General features: G+C 46.4%; 1 protein-coding gene across 5 annotated transcripts in view; it reads right to left on the bottom strand.

Annotated features, from left to right (window-relative positions):
• The window catches only part of TULP3 (TUB like protein 3), a 43854-nt gene that overhangs the window by 2841 nt on the left and 23049 nt on the right, over window positions 1-17964 (bottom strand). For 4 of the 5 annotated variants that reach the window (XR_003001583.1, XR_003001585.1, XR_003001584.1 and 1 more), the window contains exons 3-10: window positions 12698-12857; window positions 11814-11990; window positions 6413-6546; window positions 5843-6040; window positions 3263-3375; window positions 2861-2975; window positions 827-925; window positions 289-460 (exon numbers count right to left, since the gene is read on the bottom strand). Coding sequence is in view for 2 of the 5 variants with exons in the window: in XM_024733487.1 (XP_024589255.1) it covers window positions 289-460; window positions 827-925; window positions 2861-2975; window positions 3263-3375; window positions 5843-6040; window positions 6413-6546; window positions 11814-11990; window positions 12698-12857 (1168 nt within the window). In the remaining 3 variants the exon portion in view is untranslated. The remainder of the gene's footprint in view (window positions 1-288; window positions 461-826; window positions 926-2860; window positions 2976-3262; window positions 3376-5842; window positions 6041-6412; window positions 6547-11813; window positions 11991-12697; window positions 12858-17964) is intronic. The other variant, XM_024733488.1, reaches the window with a different exon arrangement.

Here is a 17964-nt window from a genome sequence, read left to right as displayed (position 1 = left end):
CGCACACTGAGGTGGGGGGCCGGAAGGGCATGAACCTTTCCTGAGGAAGGGCCTCTGCCTCTGCCCCCCGAGCAGCACCCCCAGGACTCCTCCGGTTGCCACAAGAGACCTCACACGCTCCTGCCCTCAACTCAGCGGCCCAGACGGCTGACTGCAATTCTGCAGCTCTGTCTTTCCGAGGAGGTCATTTCTTCCTTAAATCATGCTCTCCCGAGTGTAACTTCCTACCAATGAAGGGCAATGCTCATTTCTGAATTCTGTCAGAACACCTCTCTTCCTGGGGCTTACGGTCATTTTCGTGGACTATCTGGAAGTTCTTCACAGAGGCCTGAGTGACCCGGCCGTGGAAGTTCAGGACGTAGGACTGGGTGTCATCGTTCCAGACGGGGGACTTGTTGTGCAGCTCGATCAAGTTCTCCATGGCTTTGTCCTGCCACTTTGAAAGCAGGCCCTCGCGGTCCTGTAGGAGAGGGGTGTGTGCTGAGGACCGTCGCAAAGCGCTCACCCTCGAGGCTGCTGAGGCGGGAAGCAGAGCAGGGGCCTATTTCCTCCGTTTCAGCAAGTAAAACAGAAACAGAGCCCACACTAAGCGGCTTTGTTGGATTCTTATAGAAAAACTAGCGTTTCTCTTCGCAGACCCAGTGGTTGCAAATCAACCACGTTAGCAACAGCGCCTACCCCGGGGTCCGGAGGGCTGGCTCTCCTGAGGAAGAGTGGCCACTCTCCAGGCTGGGCTCGGGAGGAATCAACACTGTTTTCTGTTCATCTTGCCTGTATCGCAGTCTTGTTGTTAGAGTCTTTGTTGATGAAATATGCTCGTACTTACGTTTCGTGGCTGAAATGGGATTCGTTCATGATTCATATTCATCCCTGGGATGACCACAGACATCTTCCTCGGGCCTTTAAATCCGAGTACATTTGTTTCCTGGAAGAGAGGGAAATAAACAGGAACTTGAAACAGAAATGAAGACGAGGCCTCATTCTTTTTTCTTTAATACCATGCATTTCCTTTCTATCGATCTACCTATCTATCTATTTATGGCTGCGTCTATCTATCTGTCTATCTATCTATTTATTTACGGCTGCATTGGGTCTTCATTGCTATCTATCTATCTATCTATTTATTTATGGCTGCACTGGGTCTTCGTTGCTGCACGTGGCTTTCTCTAGTTGCGGCTAGTGGGGGCTACTCTTTGTCATGGTGTGCGGGCTTCTCATGGCGGTGGCTTCTCTTGTCGTGGAGCACAGGCTGTAGGCACACGGGCTTCAGTAGTTGTGGCACAAGGGCTCAGCAGTTGTGGCTCGCAGGCTCTACAGTACAGGCTCAGTAGTTGCGGCGCATGGGCTCAGTAGTTGTGGCTCGCAGGCTCTAGAGCACAGGCTCAGTAGTTGTGACGCATGGGCTTAGTTGCTCCGCGGCATGTGGGATCTTCCCGGACCAGGGATCGAACCTGTGTCCCCTGCATTGGCAGGCAGATTCTTAACCACTACGCCATCAGGGAAGCACACAAGACCTCATTCTTAACGCAAGGCCCTCCTGGGCATGTAAAATGGGGACAATATGGAGAGCGCTAAACACTATTCTATTACTTCACTGTCGTTAAACAGAGAGAGACGGAGAATCAAGCCCAGGAAAATAAGACCGTTTCCTCTTTTTAAACTTCATTTGAACATCTGAATTTAAAACACTCCACAGGCTTGAAACCCTACTCTTACTCTTTAGCTTTAAGTGAAATTTCAGACAATTATGAGCAAACTGTCCAATTTTGTCATCTTCAATAAATATATATTTCCCAGTGAGGACACGGCACTATATGATATAGAGTGAGAATTACAGTTTAAATTAAATAGGACCTGTATCTGGAGGTAAAAAAAAATCAAATGCCCGTCAAACCAGGCAGATTATACATGAATAAAATAAGTACATTAAATACATGGATATATGTGTATTCATATACATACACACAAAGTCACGCATAGGTGAAATATTTAACTGATTCTGAAGCTAAGAGAAAACATCTATACATTATAAAGTGTTAAGTCAAATGAGTCTCAGTCACTTAGATAAAACCTCACGGGAATCAAGTGATGAGATTAATTCCAACGATGGAAAGCTGAGACTTTGGGATCAAAGTAACAACTGAGTCGGGTTAATTCCTTCTTGCTTCTTTGACTCCACAACTTCACATGCCCACTACGCGCCAGGTCCGTGTTCACGTGGAAACAGCAGTGAATGGGACTTTACAATCTGGTAGAGAAGGATGGTGCTGAAGAAGCAGTCTGGGGCACTACAGAAAGCGCGGGGAACCGAGGGGAGCATCAAGCACATCTAGTATCGGGAGAGACCTCTGCTGACGCTGGTGGACAGGCAGAGGCAAGGAGGGGCAGGGCAGGCTCTCAGGTGGGGCGCAGGGACGAGAGGTGCCGCTAGAATGACGGGAACGCATAGGAAGCGTGACCCTGGGGAGCCGGAAGGGAAAGATGCAGCGTCCAGGCTTGATTCTGGACTCAAGGGGCAGTCTGAGAGGATTTGGAGCAGGACAAGAGCAGCATGAGCTGGAGCTGGACCGCTCAGCAGCGGCTGTACAGGATGAACCAGGTCGAGAGGGCGGAAAGCAGAGACCGGCTTCCAATTTACGGTAACCGCGAGCCAATGGGTAAGGGGTAACGAAGGCCTGCGTTAACATGGTGGCATTGGGAAAAGAGAAGAGGAGATGAGTGAGGGCCGGCTGAAACAGTAAATACAGCTAAACTTGGCAATTCGTAAATAACTCGAGTATACAGAAACAAGCTTGGGAGGGGGACTGCAAGCCCAGGGCTGGGACGCCAGGAGGCTGAGGAAACGGGAGGCGGCACTCACGTAGCAGACGGCGGCCAGCTCCTGCCGCATACAGGCCTTTTCTACCAGACCCTGGGCCTTGGCCGGGCTGACACCATGGTCATAAACTGTAAACTTGGTCCCCATGAGGTTGGACCTAGAATCAAGAGAAAAAGCCACCACAATGATCTGTATTTTTCTCCCTTACAAACACAAGCTAGGAGAGGTATGGGACAGCCTCTCGGCCCACTCTCCAAAGGTCAAGGGGTCATCATCGCTTTCTCAAAGATCTAGCCTTAAAACAAGGAAGGGCCTTAGACTTTCTATTAACTTTATTTTTTTAGATGACATCGACCGGCTCATTGTAAAACCGATATGGACTGTTCTGAAACTACAGGAGTCAAACCATCAGAGGAGCAGGACAGGATACAAGGCTGCTCTCACCTGAGTTTGCCAACATAACTTTCCCCCTCACGAGATAGATCTGTTGGGTCAGTGGAGATGAGGTAGTTGGATGTTTTGCTCTTTTTCCGCTTTCTACCTGCAAGAAGAAATATCTAGAAAAGGAAACAAATTTTCAGTAAAAAATGCACTCAAGAGAACTGCCATGTTTGTCCTACCTGTTTAGTTAGCAAATATTTAGCAACTGCCTATCATGTACCAAGCAGTCCATCTCTGGGTCTTTTTTTTTAAAAAAAAAAACAGGTTTAATTCACTTTGACTTTTCTTGCAGAAAAACGATGTGGTGGCCACAGCTGGAGCCTGGGTCTCCCGCATGGAGACTTGGTGTGGGTCATTACAGGATGCTCAGTGAACCCGTGACAGGGACAGTCAGTGAACATGATCTCCCTCCAGAGCTCGGGGGTGAGGCGGCCTAGGTCTTGGAGACAGCACAGAGGTGGCCTCGGCAAAGCTGCCCAGGGCAGCGGTGCAACCCCTGGCCAAGGTGCAGCATCGTCCACGCCGGCCAGCACCAGCTTCTCGGGCACAGCGGCTGGGGTGACGCCAGTGTCCAAGGGCAGGACGAGAGGCACCGGCCCAGAGCCACAGTGGCCGGTCAGCCTGCAGGGATGGTCTGGGGCTGGCCGCTCCCGTTCCCCCAGTAGCCTCACCACATGAGGACTACGGAGAACTTGGCCAGAACGATGGCCTCACGACGGCAGTGGTGATCTCCTTGATGCACTGAACACCCAGACCAGCATCTGTCCACTGCAACCCCCAACAGCAACCAACGTCTTGACCCTGGGCCGCAGGGCAGGACGGGTTATGCTCAGGCATCACTGTCAAAACCTCAACCTTGAAGGAGGGATGCTTCCAGGGAAGAGTCAGTCATCTCGGGTTCCCGGATGGATGAGCAGAAGAGAAGGGTCTCCTCCAGAGCCCTGACCAGGTGGCCCGCATGGGTGAGGGGTAGCCAGTCCTTGCCCCCGGCCCTGACCCCGCGAGCTCTGGGTCCGCGTCACTCTTCCTAACCCTCATGCTTCTCAGGACTCACTGTCAGGATCTCCCCGCCGCACAACTTCTCCTAACCCTCATGATCTTCTCAGGACTCACTGTCAGGGTCTCCCCGCCGCACAACTTCTCTAAAGTCACTAGCTTGATCCTCCATGTCATTATTCACAACTTTATCCCTAAAGCCTCCAGTGACTTTTGAAAAAAGCTTCATCCAATCTCATGAGTAAGAGTCTTTCCACCTTTGGAAGGGCAGGACCCTGGCCCCTGTGCTTCCCATCCTCCCTGCAGCGGCTTTCCTGATGCTTCTTGCTGCATTTCTATGCTGTTGTTCTAAACGCCTGCGACTTCCGTGATGCGAGGACTGCCGTATTTATGCACCCTTCCAGACGCTCCTAGACTTGGACAATAATAAGGAAGCAGGAGAGGGCAGTAACTAAGGGGAGGGGGCACTTTGGAATCAAACAGATACAGGTTTCAATCTGGCTCTGCCACTTCTTAGTGTGTTCTGGGGCATTCCCTAAGCTGGGATAAGAAATCCTATCTTACAGCGTTGTCATAAGGGTTGTAGGTAATAATATACATAAAGCATTTAGCACACACCTGGTAATTGTAAACACTCAGTAGATAGTGGTTATAACAACATTAATATCTACTATCATCATCTCATTTCTAGGCTCTTTTTTTTCTTTGCGGTACACGGGCCTCTCACTGTTGTGGCCTCTCCCGTCGCGGAGCACAGGCTCCGGACGCGCAGGCTCAGCGGCCATGGCTCACGGGCCCAGCCGCTCCGCGGCATGTGGGATCTTCCCGGACCGGGGCACGAACCCTGTCCCCCGCATCGGCAGGCGGACTCTCAACCACTGCGCCACCAGGGAAGCCCACATTTCTAGGCTCTTAAAATCATCCACTTAGACCTGGTATTACAAAATACATTGTTCATTAGCAAGTATTAACTGCCTCAAATTTATGCATAAAGTAAATTAGAATTTCTAGGATGAAGAACAAGACATTCCACTTGCATGTTTTCTGTTTTTCCAATTCCTCCTATTCCCTAAACGCTTCTTTCTTCCACACTGTCATAATCAAAATCACAGAGCACAATGCGAACTCCCCACCCCAAAAGAGGGATGGAGGTAAAAATAACTGCATTCAGGTAGTCTCTTCCATCTTCTTACCTTCTGGATAAAACTTGCTCTTTGCGGGTGGGTAGGTTTTGACTATTAAGACTGTGACCTCTTGGAAGACAGTGAGAACACAGCACTTGGGAACTAGGAAGTACAACCTAGTTCCTGTCGAATACCGGTGCTCCCCCATCCCCACCCCCCATCGTAAGACCATCAATGACCCAGCCCACAGCACTCTTCCCTCCATCTCAAGATCTGTCTTAAGAACCACTTCTCAGGACTTCCCTGGTGGTCCAGTGGTTGCGAATCCACCTTCCAATGCAGGGGACGCAGGTTCGATCCCTGGTCGGGGAACTAAGATCCCACGTGCCTTGGGGCAACTAAGCCCAGTGCCTCAACTACGACCTGACACAGCCAAAAAAAAAAAAAGACCCACTTCTCATACCTTCCGATTTTCGTCCTTTTCCAAGTGCATATAGTAGGTAGGGAAAAGCCCCCGATCCATTCCTTTTTTATCCCGAGTTATCCGACACTTCACTGTGACACCTCGAGGGGCAGGACTGTATGCGAAGCCCTCTAAATTCTCTATTTCTCCCAGCTGATTATCAGTGTGCTGGGCTGCAGTTCCGGAAGCTCCTGTATCCTGAAAGAACAGCCACATGTGAGCAGTAGGCGGGGTCAGGAAACCTCATATTCTCTTTGAGAAACGCTTAAAGGACAAGATAACTTACGGATTTACCCATATGTCTCAGTCTTCTGACAAGGTAGGGAAAAACTCTGAGAAGTTAAATAGGTATACGAATATTGGGAGTAATGAAGCAGCAAAGTATGAAAATGGGATACAGCTTCACAGAAGCTGGTTCAAGACACAAGAAATTAGGGAGTCGTGTACTTTAAGTGTAAATTCCAGCTTAACTCTTTGAAGCAGCCCTCATCCAGTAATGGCATTTAAATACTGGAGATGTTTAGGAAGCAGTGAAATTAGCTCAGAGGAAGAAGTTTCAGAGCTACATACTGTGGTTGGCTTCTGGCTGGATGCAGAACTGGGTCTCTCTGCCTCTGAAGAGGATGAATGAGATCTTAGTTTTTTCCCTTCTCCTTCCTCCCCATCAGTCTCCTCCTCATCAAAGTTCAAACTCCCTGAGATCCCTGGCAGAAAGGGAGAAACTGTCAAAAAGAGCCAGAGAGCTTTGAACCAAATATAATTTTAACTTCCTTCCTTAAAAATTCCAAGCTGTTCTGACTTAAAACATGGCTATTTAATCCAAATTTTGACAATTCTTTCTTCATATTCTCACCTAGATCCATCCCTTGTTTTCCCTTCCTGCTGTTCCCTTCTCTAATTTATCCTCTTTTGCAAATCATATATCTGATAAACGATTAACATCCAGAATATATAACTCAACAGCAACAAAAACAAACCCAATTCAAAAATGGGGGAAGAGGGCTTCCCTGGTGGCACAGTGGTTAAGAATCCGCCTGCCAATGCAGGGGACACGGCTTCGAGCCCTAGTCCGGGAAGATCCCACATGCCACGGAGCAACTAAGCCTGAGTGCCACAACTACTGAGCCTGCGCTCTAGAGCCCGCAAACCGCAACTACTGAGCCTGCGTGCCATAACTACTGAAGCCCACGCTCCGCAACAAGAGAAGCCACCACAGTGAGAAGCCTGCGCACCACAGCAAAGAGTGGGCCCCGCTCACCACAACTAGAGAAAGCCTGCGCCCAGCAACGAAGACCCAATGCAGCCAAAAATAAATAAATAAAAATAAATCATTTTTTTAAAAAAATGGGTAAAGGACGTGAACAGACATTTCTCCAAAGAAGATACATAAATGGCCAACAAGCACATGAAAAGATGCTCAACATCACTAGTCATCAGGGAAACGCAAATCAAAATCACAGTGAGAAACCACCTGACAATCACTGGGATGATTATTATAAAAAACAAAATCCAAAAAACAGAAAATAAGTGTTGGTGAGGATGTGGAGAAACTGCTGGTGGCAAATGCAAAATTATGCAGCCACTGTAGAAAACAACATAGTGGTTCCTAAAAATATATATACAGAATTACCATATAATCCAGGAATTCCACTTCTGGGTGTATACCCAAAAGAACTGAAAGCAGAGACTCAGACAGATACTTGAACAACCAATGTTCACAGCAGCATTATTCAGTTTTCAAAAGGTGGAAACAACCCAAATACCCACCAACTGATGAATAAACAAACTGTTGTATATACATAAATAGACCGCTGTTCAGCCTTAAAAAGGAATGCAATTCTGACACAGGCTACAACATGAATGAATCTTAAAGACGTTATGCTAAGTGAAATAAGCTAGACACAAAAAGGACAAATACCTTATGATTCTACTTTTATGAGGCCTAGAATAGTCAAATTCATGGAGACAGAAAGTATAACAGAGGTTGCCAGGAGCTGGGGGTGGGGCGGGGGATGGGGAGCTGGTGTCTGATGGGGACAGAGTCTCAGTCTGGGAAGATGAGGAAGTTCTGGAGAGGACGGTGGTGACGGCTGCACAGCAATGTGAAAGTACCTAACGCCACTGAGCTGTGCGCCTACAAACGCTTAAGACGGTAAACGCTACGCACATTTTCCCGCAGTAGATGTCTCTATCAGTTACTTCTTTGTTTTCCTACATTTTTTTCATGGTTAGTCTTGTGAACTGATTTGAGTTGGGAATTTTTTTTTTTTTTTTTCTGCGGTATGCAGGCCTCTCACTGTTGTGGCCTCTCCCGTTGCGGAGCACAGGCTCCAGACGCGCAGGCTCAGCGGCCACGGCTCACGGGCCCAGCCGCTCCGCGGCACGTGGGATCTTCCCGGACCGGGGCACGAACCCGCGTCCCCTGCATCAGCAGGCGGACTCTCAACCACTGCGCCACCAGGGAAGCCCCCGAGTTGGGAATGTTTGAAGTACTACGACCTTGGACCTTTTACAGAAAACTTCAAACTGTCTGATTAAAAACTATTTTTTCATTTTATCCTCACATTTATATGAGTTTGAGGAGGAGGGACTGGCAAGTCTTATTTTTTGTTTTGTCTCTTGCTTGTTTATGGGGCACAAAGTGTGCTGTGTGTTATAAAAGAAGCACGACACTCAAATTTACACGTGAGACGATGATGCTCCAGGAGAAGCATTTCTGCCCAGGAGAAAGGGGCAGAGCTACGGGCGAGACCCGCCTCGCTTTTCTCTGTGGTCTGCAAGGTAAAGTCACCCCTCATACAATAGCTGGAAGAGCCCCCAGGTCACACATGACAAGGAGACTGAACAAGCAGCAGTGCTGCCCACATTCATCCACCTCAGAGGACGGACAATGACGGTCTGTTTTACACAGTTCACAAAATAAATGGTATCAAGTTTTTCTCAAGGACACCCAAGGATAAGACTAAGGCCAGTTAAAAAATTAATCTCAAGTGAAAACGTATGTCCATACAAAAACTTATGCGTAACTATTTATAGCAGCATTATTCATAATAGCCAGAGTGGGAACAACCCAAATGCCCTTCAACTGATAAAGGGAGGAACAAAACGTGGCTCATCCATACAACGGAACGTGATCCAACGACAGAAAAGAACGAAGCACTGACACAGGCTACAACGTGGACGAACTCTGAAAACATGATGCTACGTGAAAGCCAGGCATAAAGGGCCACACAGCGTATGACTGATTCTGTTCATATGAAACACCAGAATAGGCAAATCTGCAGAGACAGAAAGTAGACTGGCGGCTGCCCAGGGATGGGGAGCTGGAGGGAAATGGGAAGTGACTGCTAACAGGTATGAAGTTTCTCTGGCGTCAGACAACATTCTAAAATTGATTGTGCTGATGGCTGCAGACCTCTGTGACTATACTAACGAACCAATCAATTGTTCACTTTACATGGGTGAATTGTATGGTATGTGAATTATATCTCAATAAAGCTATTATTTTAAAAATTCTTTGGTTTGTGAAGGATATGTCTTTCTTTCTTCTTTCTTTCCTAAAACGTTAACTTTTGGGGATGGGTAGCAAAACGCATAAAACTCTAGGGCTCTCACTCTCATATGGATATCTTCACTCAGTCCTACGTTTTCTTCTTTTTTTTAAATTGAAGTATAGGTGATTTACAATGTTAGTACTATGCTTTCAAATGCCATATTTGTACCAAGAACTCAGTTTATGTGAATACATGTTTTAAGATGGAGATCAAGGATTTCTCCCAAAGTTGTAAGACAAGCAAACTGGATGCCCACTTGAGGAACGTTATCTTCCAAACTGACACTTCTTAAGTCTTAGTCAAGAGAGCACTTAATGGCTTCTATGGTCCAGATGCAACTTGTTCAGACTCAAAAAGGCATTAGCCCATCTGGTCCTGAAAGGCCAATTCTGAGAAAGAACACAGCGGTCATTTAACAGGGCAGAGTACAAGGGACAGCTTGGTATTTACAGTAAGGGATCAAGAGCTAGACTAAGACTCACAAAATCTAGGTCTGCCGCTACTCAGCTCGAGGGCCCGGGGTAAATAATCCAGCTTTTGGTTAAGCTGAGAGTTCTCCTTGCTCTGGCTCCTCCACCTCTTTCACTGTCTCTTGTTATAATAACGATAGGGAAGTAACAGAATTACCACGGCCACATTCGTATCACAGACAGGGAAACTGAGGCAGAGAAAAGTTGTGCTGCTTTCCCCTTTACCAGCCAGAGGTGGCAGAGCTGAGACTCCAAACCACGCTGGCTGGCCCCAGAGCTGAGCTCTGAAGCACGCCACACCCTGCCCCAGTTTCCACAAATACATCACGCTCTATACACCTGATGCCTCTGCTAACGTCATTTCTTCTGCCCAAGTTTGCCACCTAACCAACCAGCGGTGTGATCTAGAACGAATTACTTAGCCTTTCTGAGAGCCAATTTTCTTACATGTGAAAAGGAGAGGCTGGCACGTGTAAGCCCTCACAGTACTGTCACAAATACTGAGATAAGGTATGTCAAGTGCCTGACAAGCAAGACATTCACAGTGTCAGTCTCCAGCCGCTCCCGGGCTGACAGCACCCCTCACGCCTCAGCTCAGTCGCCACCTCCTTCCGTGTGGTTCTTGTCCCTCTCACTGCCCCGCAGTGGAGTTGTATTTCTCCTGCTTTCTACTCTATACAGCTCGAGATCAGGCCATCAGCCAAACTATCTCATTAGCCTTCCTGCTTCCAGACTTGCCCGCTCCAGTTCATTCTTCACAGTGCAGAGTAATTTTTCTACAGCCCAAATCTGCTATCACTCCACCTTAAAATCCCACATAGGTTCCTGTTACTCTTCACGGGAAGTCCACACCCTAGCTCGGCCTGTAACACCCAATGTAATCGGAGCCCGCCCACCCCTCCAGCCCACATCTCTCCAGGCCCCTTCCCACCTGTCACCTCGCGCTCTGCACTCCAGCCCTTCTGAGCTGCCGGCTCGTCTTCCCGCATCACGCTCTGGCTTAGATGTCACCTCCAGATCAACTCTGGTTGGGCACCCCTCTCCACACTCCCTTGGCTATCTAGGTCCATGAAGCCTCAATTTAGGTGCACGAAGCCTCAATCAGAATAAATGCTCCATGAGGGCAGGAACCTCGTTCACAATTGTATCCTAAGTGCCTAGAACAAGGCCTGATATACAGCATACCCTCAATACATGTTTTCTAAATGAATGAATATACGAATCCATTTGAATGTACATCTATCCTGCCAGTTTGTGGTAGAACCTCCTGACTCACATATCCCAGTACCCAGCAATGCCTATGACAAAGCAGGTACCCAGCAAACATCCAGGCATTACCGGCCGTCAGTCTTCTCATCTGAAAGGGGGATGCTTAATTCCTTCTCGCTATAAAATTAGTTTTCCAAGAAGGAGAAGACTACAGAGGACCTCTGAAACGTACAGGAATATTTATGAGAATAACTCCAACTGGCAGAAAGCAGGCTCTCATGCAAAAAGTATTATTAGTTTAAGGATATTTTGATCCAATTTGTGTTTCCACTAAGCTGGCTATTTATCTCTCCCTTATCACTAGAGGAATATGAACCGTGAAACAGAGGTAGGGCAGGGTGCTGAGGGGCAACTCAAAGGAACAGGGTGGGGATGACAAAAACAAAATGTCAAAAGGAAGGAAATGGCTGTAATAGTAGCTAATGCTGCTATTACACACACGCGCGCACGCACACGCACACACACACACACACACACACACACACACACAGACACACATTTATATATGTATTTTGGCTGCATCGCGCAGCTTGTGGGATCTTAGTTCCCCGACCAGGGAGCAAACCTGGGCCCTTGGCAGTGAAAGCGCAGAGTCCTAACCACTGCACCGCCAGAGAATTCCCTGTTTTATATTTTATGTAACTAACTCACTGCCTGAAAACCGTTAGCAATGCTCACCATGTTTCTGGAGAATCTCCTGGAGATCTGGCTTGGAAGCAGGGTCCCAGGTGCCATCTCCATCAGCACCTCCCTCAGCATCCTCCTCCACGGCAGGAGATCCTACTGAGAGGACGTGAGGTCTGGTCTCCACGTCCTGAGCATCTGGCTTCAGGAAGGCAGCGGGACCGTCAATGCCTAGGGGCCCAACAGAAAGAAGAAAGCATTGTCCACTATTAGGCCGGATGGTTTTGGTGTATGTGATCTAAGAAGCACCAAACCGTTTCACTCCTCCTTCTTTAACATCCACGAGGACATCTGTTAACAGCGGAATCCATTCTACGATCTGGTGTTCATTTTATCAACATGCCCTGACTGCCACTAAAGTAAATGTACCTGATGCTGGGCTTTAGAAACTTAAGAATGAGACTGAAAGCCAAGTAGGTCCTCCGAAGTCCATCCAGATCTCGTCCAAACCAGGAGCCGAGGGGGCTAGCTTTAGAGTTGTTTAACCTGGTTCCTCCTTTACCCCGTCGCTGACTCAGATGTCCCTCTGAGTCCGGCTACTGGAAGCATGCGTGCTCTCTACCTGCTCCTGGCTTCATGGTTAACTCTGCCAGGAGGCAACAGTCGAGCCTGGAAGCTCAAGTGGGCAGTTCCGGACACTTTCATTTTGCCTCTAAAACAACAGTTCCAGGACGGCTGTGAACTTTAAGGTATCCTCCACTGATCAGACCACTGCTTTTATTCCAACTCAAAGGCCCTGAATGGGATTATAAAGATAAACGAAGGTACCTGGTAACGATGCTAATATTGTCCCCTTGGTCCACCTGAGAGTCCTCCTGCCTCCCCCAGGTTTGCGAAAACCACGCAGCAGCAGGCAGAGACGCTGCCTGAGTACACACCGTGCAGGATGACGCCGCTGTGCGGGGCCTGAGGCTCCACCAGCGGAGCGCGCTCCTCGCTTCCCCTCGGCTTTGACCGACGTGGCCGGGCTTCTGGGTTCGGCTGCACCATGAGTGGCTCCAGGCGCTTCTTTCTCTGCTTCTTCTCCAGCAGCGCTCTCTGGGGAAAATTGTGATAGTACAGCCAGGAGAGTGATGATGAGATCTAGCTACTTCAACATATACAGTCTTACATGGATCCTTACAAAACCTCTTGTAAATTAAATTTTCCCACTTAAGAAATGGGAAAATTGAGACACAGAGAGAGGTAAGGATTCATTCACTTCGTTTAATAAATATTTACTAAACACCTATAAAAGATCTAAAATTATACAAATGTATTTCTAGCAAAGCTGAGACCATGATCTAAGTATATTAAAAAGATATAGTAATTAACATATTATGATCAAAGCACAATCAAGTTTAAAATATATGAACACATATGAATAGGAGAAAAGATGAAGGAATGGTGATTTCTCTGGGTGGCAGAATATGGATGATTATTTTTCCTTTTCCTAGTTTTCTAAATTTTCTTACTTTTGTAACTGGGAGAAAAAGATAAAACTTGTTATCAAAAAAAAAAAAAAAACTTGTTATCCACCGGGTGTGCAGAAAAGGGGACCCTCCTGCACCGTTGATGGGAATGTAAATTGGTGCAGCCACTATGGAGAACAGTATGGAGGTTCCTTAAAAAATTAAAAATAGAAGTACCATATGATCCTGCAATCCCACTCCTGGGCACGTATTTGGAGAAAAACGTGGCTCGAAAGAATACATGCACCCCAATGTTCACTGCAGTGCTGTTTACAATAGCTAAGACATGGAAGCAACCTAAATGTCCATCGACAGATGAATGGGTAGAGAAGATGTGGTACATATATACAGTGGAATATTACTCAGCCATAAAAAAGAATGAAATAATGCCATTTACAGCAACATGGATGGACCTAGAGATTATCACACTAAGTGAAGTCAGAGCAAGACAAGCATCATATGATATGGCTTGTATGTGGAATCTAAAAAACAATGATACAAATGAACTTATTTACAAAACAGAAATAGACTCACAGAGAATGAACTTGTGGTTACCAAAGGGGAAGGACTGGGGTTGGGGGGAAGGATAGAATGGGAGTTTGGGATTGACATATACACACTACTATATTTAAAACGGATAACCAACGAGGACCTGCTGTGGAGCACAGGGAACTCTGCTCAATATTCTGTTAAAACCTAAATGGGAAGAGTTTGAAAAAGAATAGACACATGTACATGTATAACTTAATCATTTTGCTGTACACCTTAAACTAACACAACATTATTAATTGACTATACTCCAATATAAAATTTTAAAAAACTCATTATCCTCTAAACCCCAAACTATTTTCATGTTTTTGTTTTTGGTTTTTTTTGCGGTACGCGGGCCTCTCACTGCTGTGGCCTCTCCCGTCGCGGAGCACAGGCTCTGGATGCGCAGGCTCAGCGGCCATGGCGCACGGGCCTAGCCGCTCCGCGGCATGTGGGATCTTCCTGGACCAAGGCATGAACCCGTGCCCCCTGCATCGGCAGGTGGACTCTCAACCACTGCGCCACCAGGGAAGCCCTATTTTCATGTTTTAATCAGTTAAAAAGCAGTACGTTTTGCTTTCTTGCTCATTTTTACATAATTACGAATCCAAAAAATTAGCGCCAAGGGTAAGATGGGAAAAAAATGGCAGTTGGAAAATTCCAATTAAAAAACAATCAACTCTATGGATAAAAGCAAGAAAGAAGAGTAGGGTAGCAGGAAGTCAGGAAAAAAGCATGAGAGACTATCAGAAAAAAATCCAATGAGATGAAAAGGAAGGTACCAGCATATATACTATTTTTAAGCCTTGGCAAATAAGAGCTTATAATACATAGAAATTAACTATGGATCTGGGACGTCTCAGAACAGGAGAGTGTCAAGCCCCAAGCTAAAAAATTAAGCCATGGTTTAAAAGCAAAGATACATAACCTACTTTACTGTTTCTCAGGCAAAAAGCCAACTGTTTACTTTTTTCATTGATACTGCTTTTAAAAAGTGCCACTAGGAAGAAGAGTTAATCTAAGGGGTGAGACTATTAGTAGGAAAGGAACCATTTTTTTCCAGAACTGGCCTGATGAAAGCTTGCAGATAAATTCAGAAGACAGAAGAAATATACCCATTCTTTTTTACCCAACCTTGTGCATAAGGAAAAAGACTAGGGGTGCTAAAATAATATGCCAAAGGGACTATACTGTCAAGAATGAAAAGAGAGCTTAGAGCAAGTTGTGAAAGAATAATTCGGGTTTTTGAGGTTATTTTGAGATCCATAAATTAATACGCACAGGTGGACCTTAATGTCCCAGGAACACTAAATACACAGGAGGTTAGAACGAGGTTCTCCCCCTGGAACTTGCTGATAAGATTCTTCTAGCAACTAAGAAGCCTGTATAATGGATAAGAAGTAAACTAACTGCCTCAAAGAGATGGTAAACATGAAGCATAAAGACATGAGAAACTGTCACATATTATCCATGTGGCCACAGCTATTTAGTCTCAAATAGTCTCGTAACTGTGAAACAACTGGGACTTCCCTGGGGTCCAGTGGTTAACACTCTGCTCTCCCACTGCAGGGACACAGGTTTGATCCCTGGTCCAGAAACTAGGATCCTGTATGCCGCGTGGTACCGCCAAAACAGTGAAATAAAATAACTGTGAAACAACTGATGAAACAAGAACACGAGCTACAGCGAATCCATTTTATTAACACACGTAAAGAAAAAATCGTTGTACAGAAAAGGAGCGTTCTGCTTGTGGTCTAGAAAAAAGCAGCCAAAGAGCAAGAATCTGACAGAATATGTCCATCGTGTCCGAGAAAGAGAGATACCGACTCTGGCAGACAAGCGCACCCTACCTACTGGGAAAGCTCCCTCTCTCTGAGGACAGGAAACTATCCAAGGCTTCTTCATGGTCTTGTCGAGCGAGCCCTCAGGACTATCTCCTTCTCGTTCCTCTGACTCCTTGCTTACCAATCAGCCTTCTCACTTTCAGTCTAACTTCTTGTTCTTCCCAAGAACAGAGCATCATAAACAGTAGCAATGAAGACACACTGCACGAGTACAGAGTCCTCACTGTAAATGAGTAAACTGGCATCTGGCTTCATGACTGAGTGTTGTAAGTTTGACTGGTGTGTATCTGTTCCAGAGGACAATACTGCCTGTGGTCTAGAAAAGGGGAACCGAAGAGCTAGATGTCACGTTGCATCTGGGCTCACTGACAAAACCAAGTTCTGAGACCTGCAAAGGGTAGACTAGATCTGTGGCCACAGTGATCCTATTAAGGTGTCTGGTGAAGCCCTTCTCTATCCATGTCAACGCTAGTCACACCCATTCAGATCAACAACTTAAGAAAAAACAACTCTAGATTCAAACTGTGAACCTCAGGGACACAGCTGCTATATTACTGCACTGAATACACCCTCCTATTGTCCAAGTTTGTAAATAAGAAAAACCCCCACAAAATACCCACAAAAGGGCAAACTGCCATCTTGGTAAAAACTATCACCTCACTTAGCATTCTAACCACCCTCACATAATTCGGACGGAGGAGGAGAGATGTGGTGGTTGAGTTTCAAGATAATGGCGCCAACTTACTTATGCTTTACCCTCCCTGAAAAGCTAAGAGCGCTTTAGATGAGGCTATGTAAACAAAGGACTCCCTACCTTTGTAAGGGGAAGGTCAGGGCAGTCAGAAAAAGAGCCAAAGGTGACTGTCTGATGCCTAAATACAATTTAAAATGTTGACTTCAGGACTTTTAAGCATCACATAAACTAAACCTTTAAATTTCCCAGCTCCCTGGAAACTGAGCGATAACTCAAAAAATCCATCTTCTCCAGAATCTGGTGGTAGGTCCTACTATCATTCCCTGAAGCAAAATATTGAATGGTAACCCCAAAATAAGTGAGGAGATAAAGGAGATTATATTCGGGGGGGGGGTTCATCAAAGGACTCTATCCAATAAAATAATAAATCCCATGCAAGCCTCAAATTAACGATAGCTTGAGACTCCACTGATTCTCAATTTTCTAAGGACTCCCAGAGATAATGGGTTGGTTTCTTTATGACATTCTTGGAACGGACTGCGTAACCGCAGGTACAACCACCGAGATCACAATGGTTGCCAGAGGTCTATCGGTTTGGCTAAAAATAATCAACCTTCCTGGCACACAGAGATCATGGGAGGATGAAACTAAAAGTTTAAAATTGGACTTTTTTTTTTTTCCTGTTGCGGAGCACAGGCCCCGGACGCGCAGGCTCAGCAGCCATTGCCCACGGGCCCAGCCGCTCCGCGGCATGTGGGATCCTCCCGGACCGGGGCACGAACCCGCGTCCCCCGCATCGGCAGGCGGACTCCCAACCAGTGCGCCACCAGGGAAGCCCAAAATTGGACTTTTTTTTTGGCCACACCAAACGGCTCTGGGGATCCTAGTTCCCTGACCAGGGGTGGAACCCGGGCCCCTGCAGTGGAAGAGCCGAGTCCTAACCCCTGGACCGCCAGGAGTCCCTGAATCAGACTTCTTCAAGTACCGATTTGACGCACTGACGGCTGCCTCCCTTCGAAGGGTACTATCCGTAGATGGGGACCCAGCCCAAAGGGACTGTGCTATACTCTAATCCATTGACCGCCAGATGGCATAAACATTCTCCACCTAATGTGCATTCCTGTCTGAGTAACATCCCTGAAACAATCTGAAAATCTTTACACTCTGGAGCTAGCTAAGGTGTCACATAGCCCGAAAATATAAGTATCTAGTGACAGTAGTAAAAATAAAAGCAAAATATACTCAGTGGGAATAAATGGTGGTGGGACAACTGGATATCCACGTGCAAAAGAGTGATTTTGGACCCTGCCTCATACCATATAAAAAGATTAACTCAAAAGAGATCATGGCAAGTGTAAAACTCTTAGAAAACAACACAGGAGCAAGTCTTTGTAACCTCGTGTAGGCAATGGTTTCTTAGATGACACTCCAAGTTCAAGTGACAAAAGAAAAAATTTGGGCTGAAGATGATACCATCAAAAAACTAAAAAGACAACCCTCAGAATTGGAGAAAATGTTTACAAATAATATTTCTGATAAAGAACTTGGGTCTACACTATATAAAGAACTCCTACAACTCAAAACCAAAAAGAAAGTAACCCAGTTTAAAAACGGGCAAAGGATCT

Source organism: Neophocaena asiaeorientalis, unplaced genomic scaffold (genome assembly GCF_003031525.2).
Source record: "Neophocaena asiaeorientalis asiaeorientalis breed wild unplaced genomic scaffold, Neophocaena_asiaeorientalis_V1.1 scaffold150, whole genome shotgun sequence".
NCBI classification, from domain to species: Eukaryota; Metazoa; Chordata; class Mammalia; order Artiodactyla; family Phocoenidae; genus Neophocaena; species Neophocaena asiaeorientalis.
Note: the sequence above shows the minus strand (reverse complement) of the source record. Positions and strands in the feature narration are given on the sequence as shown.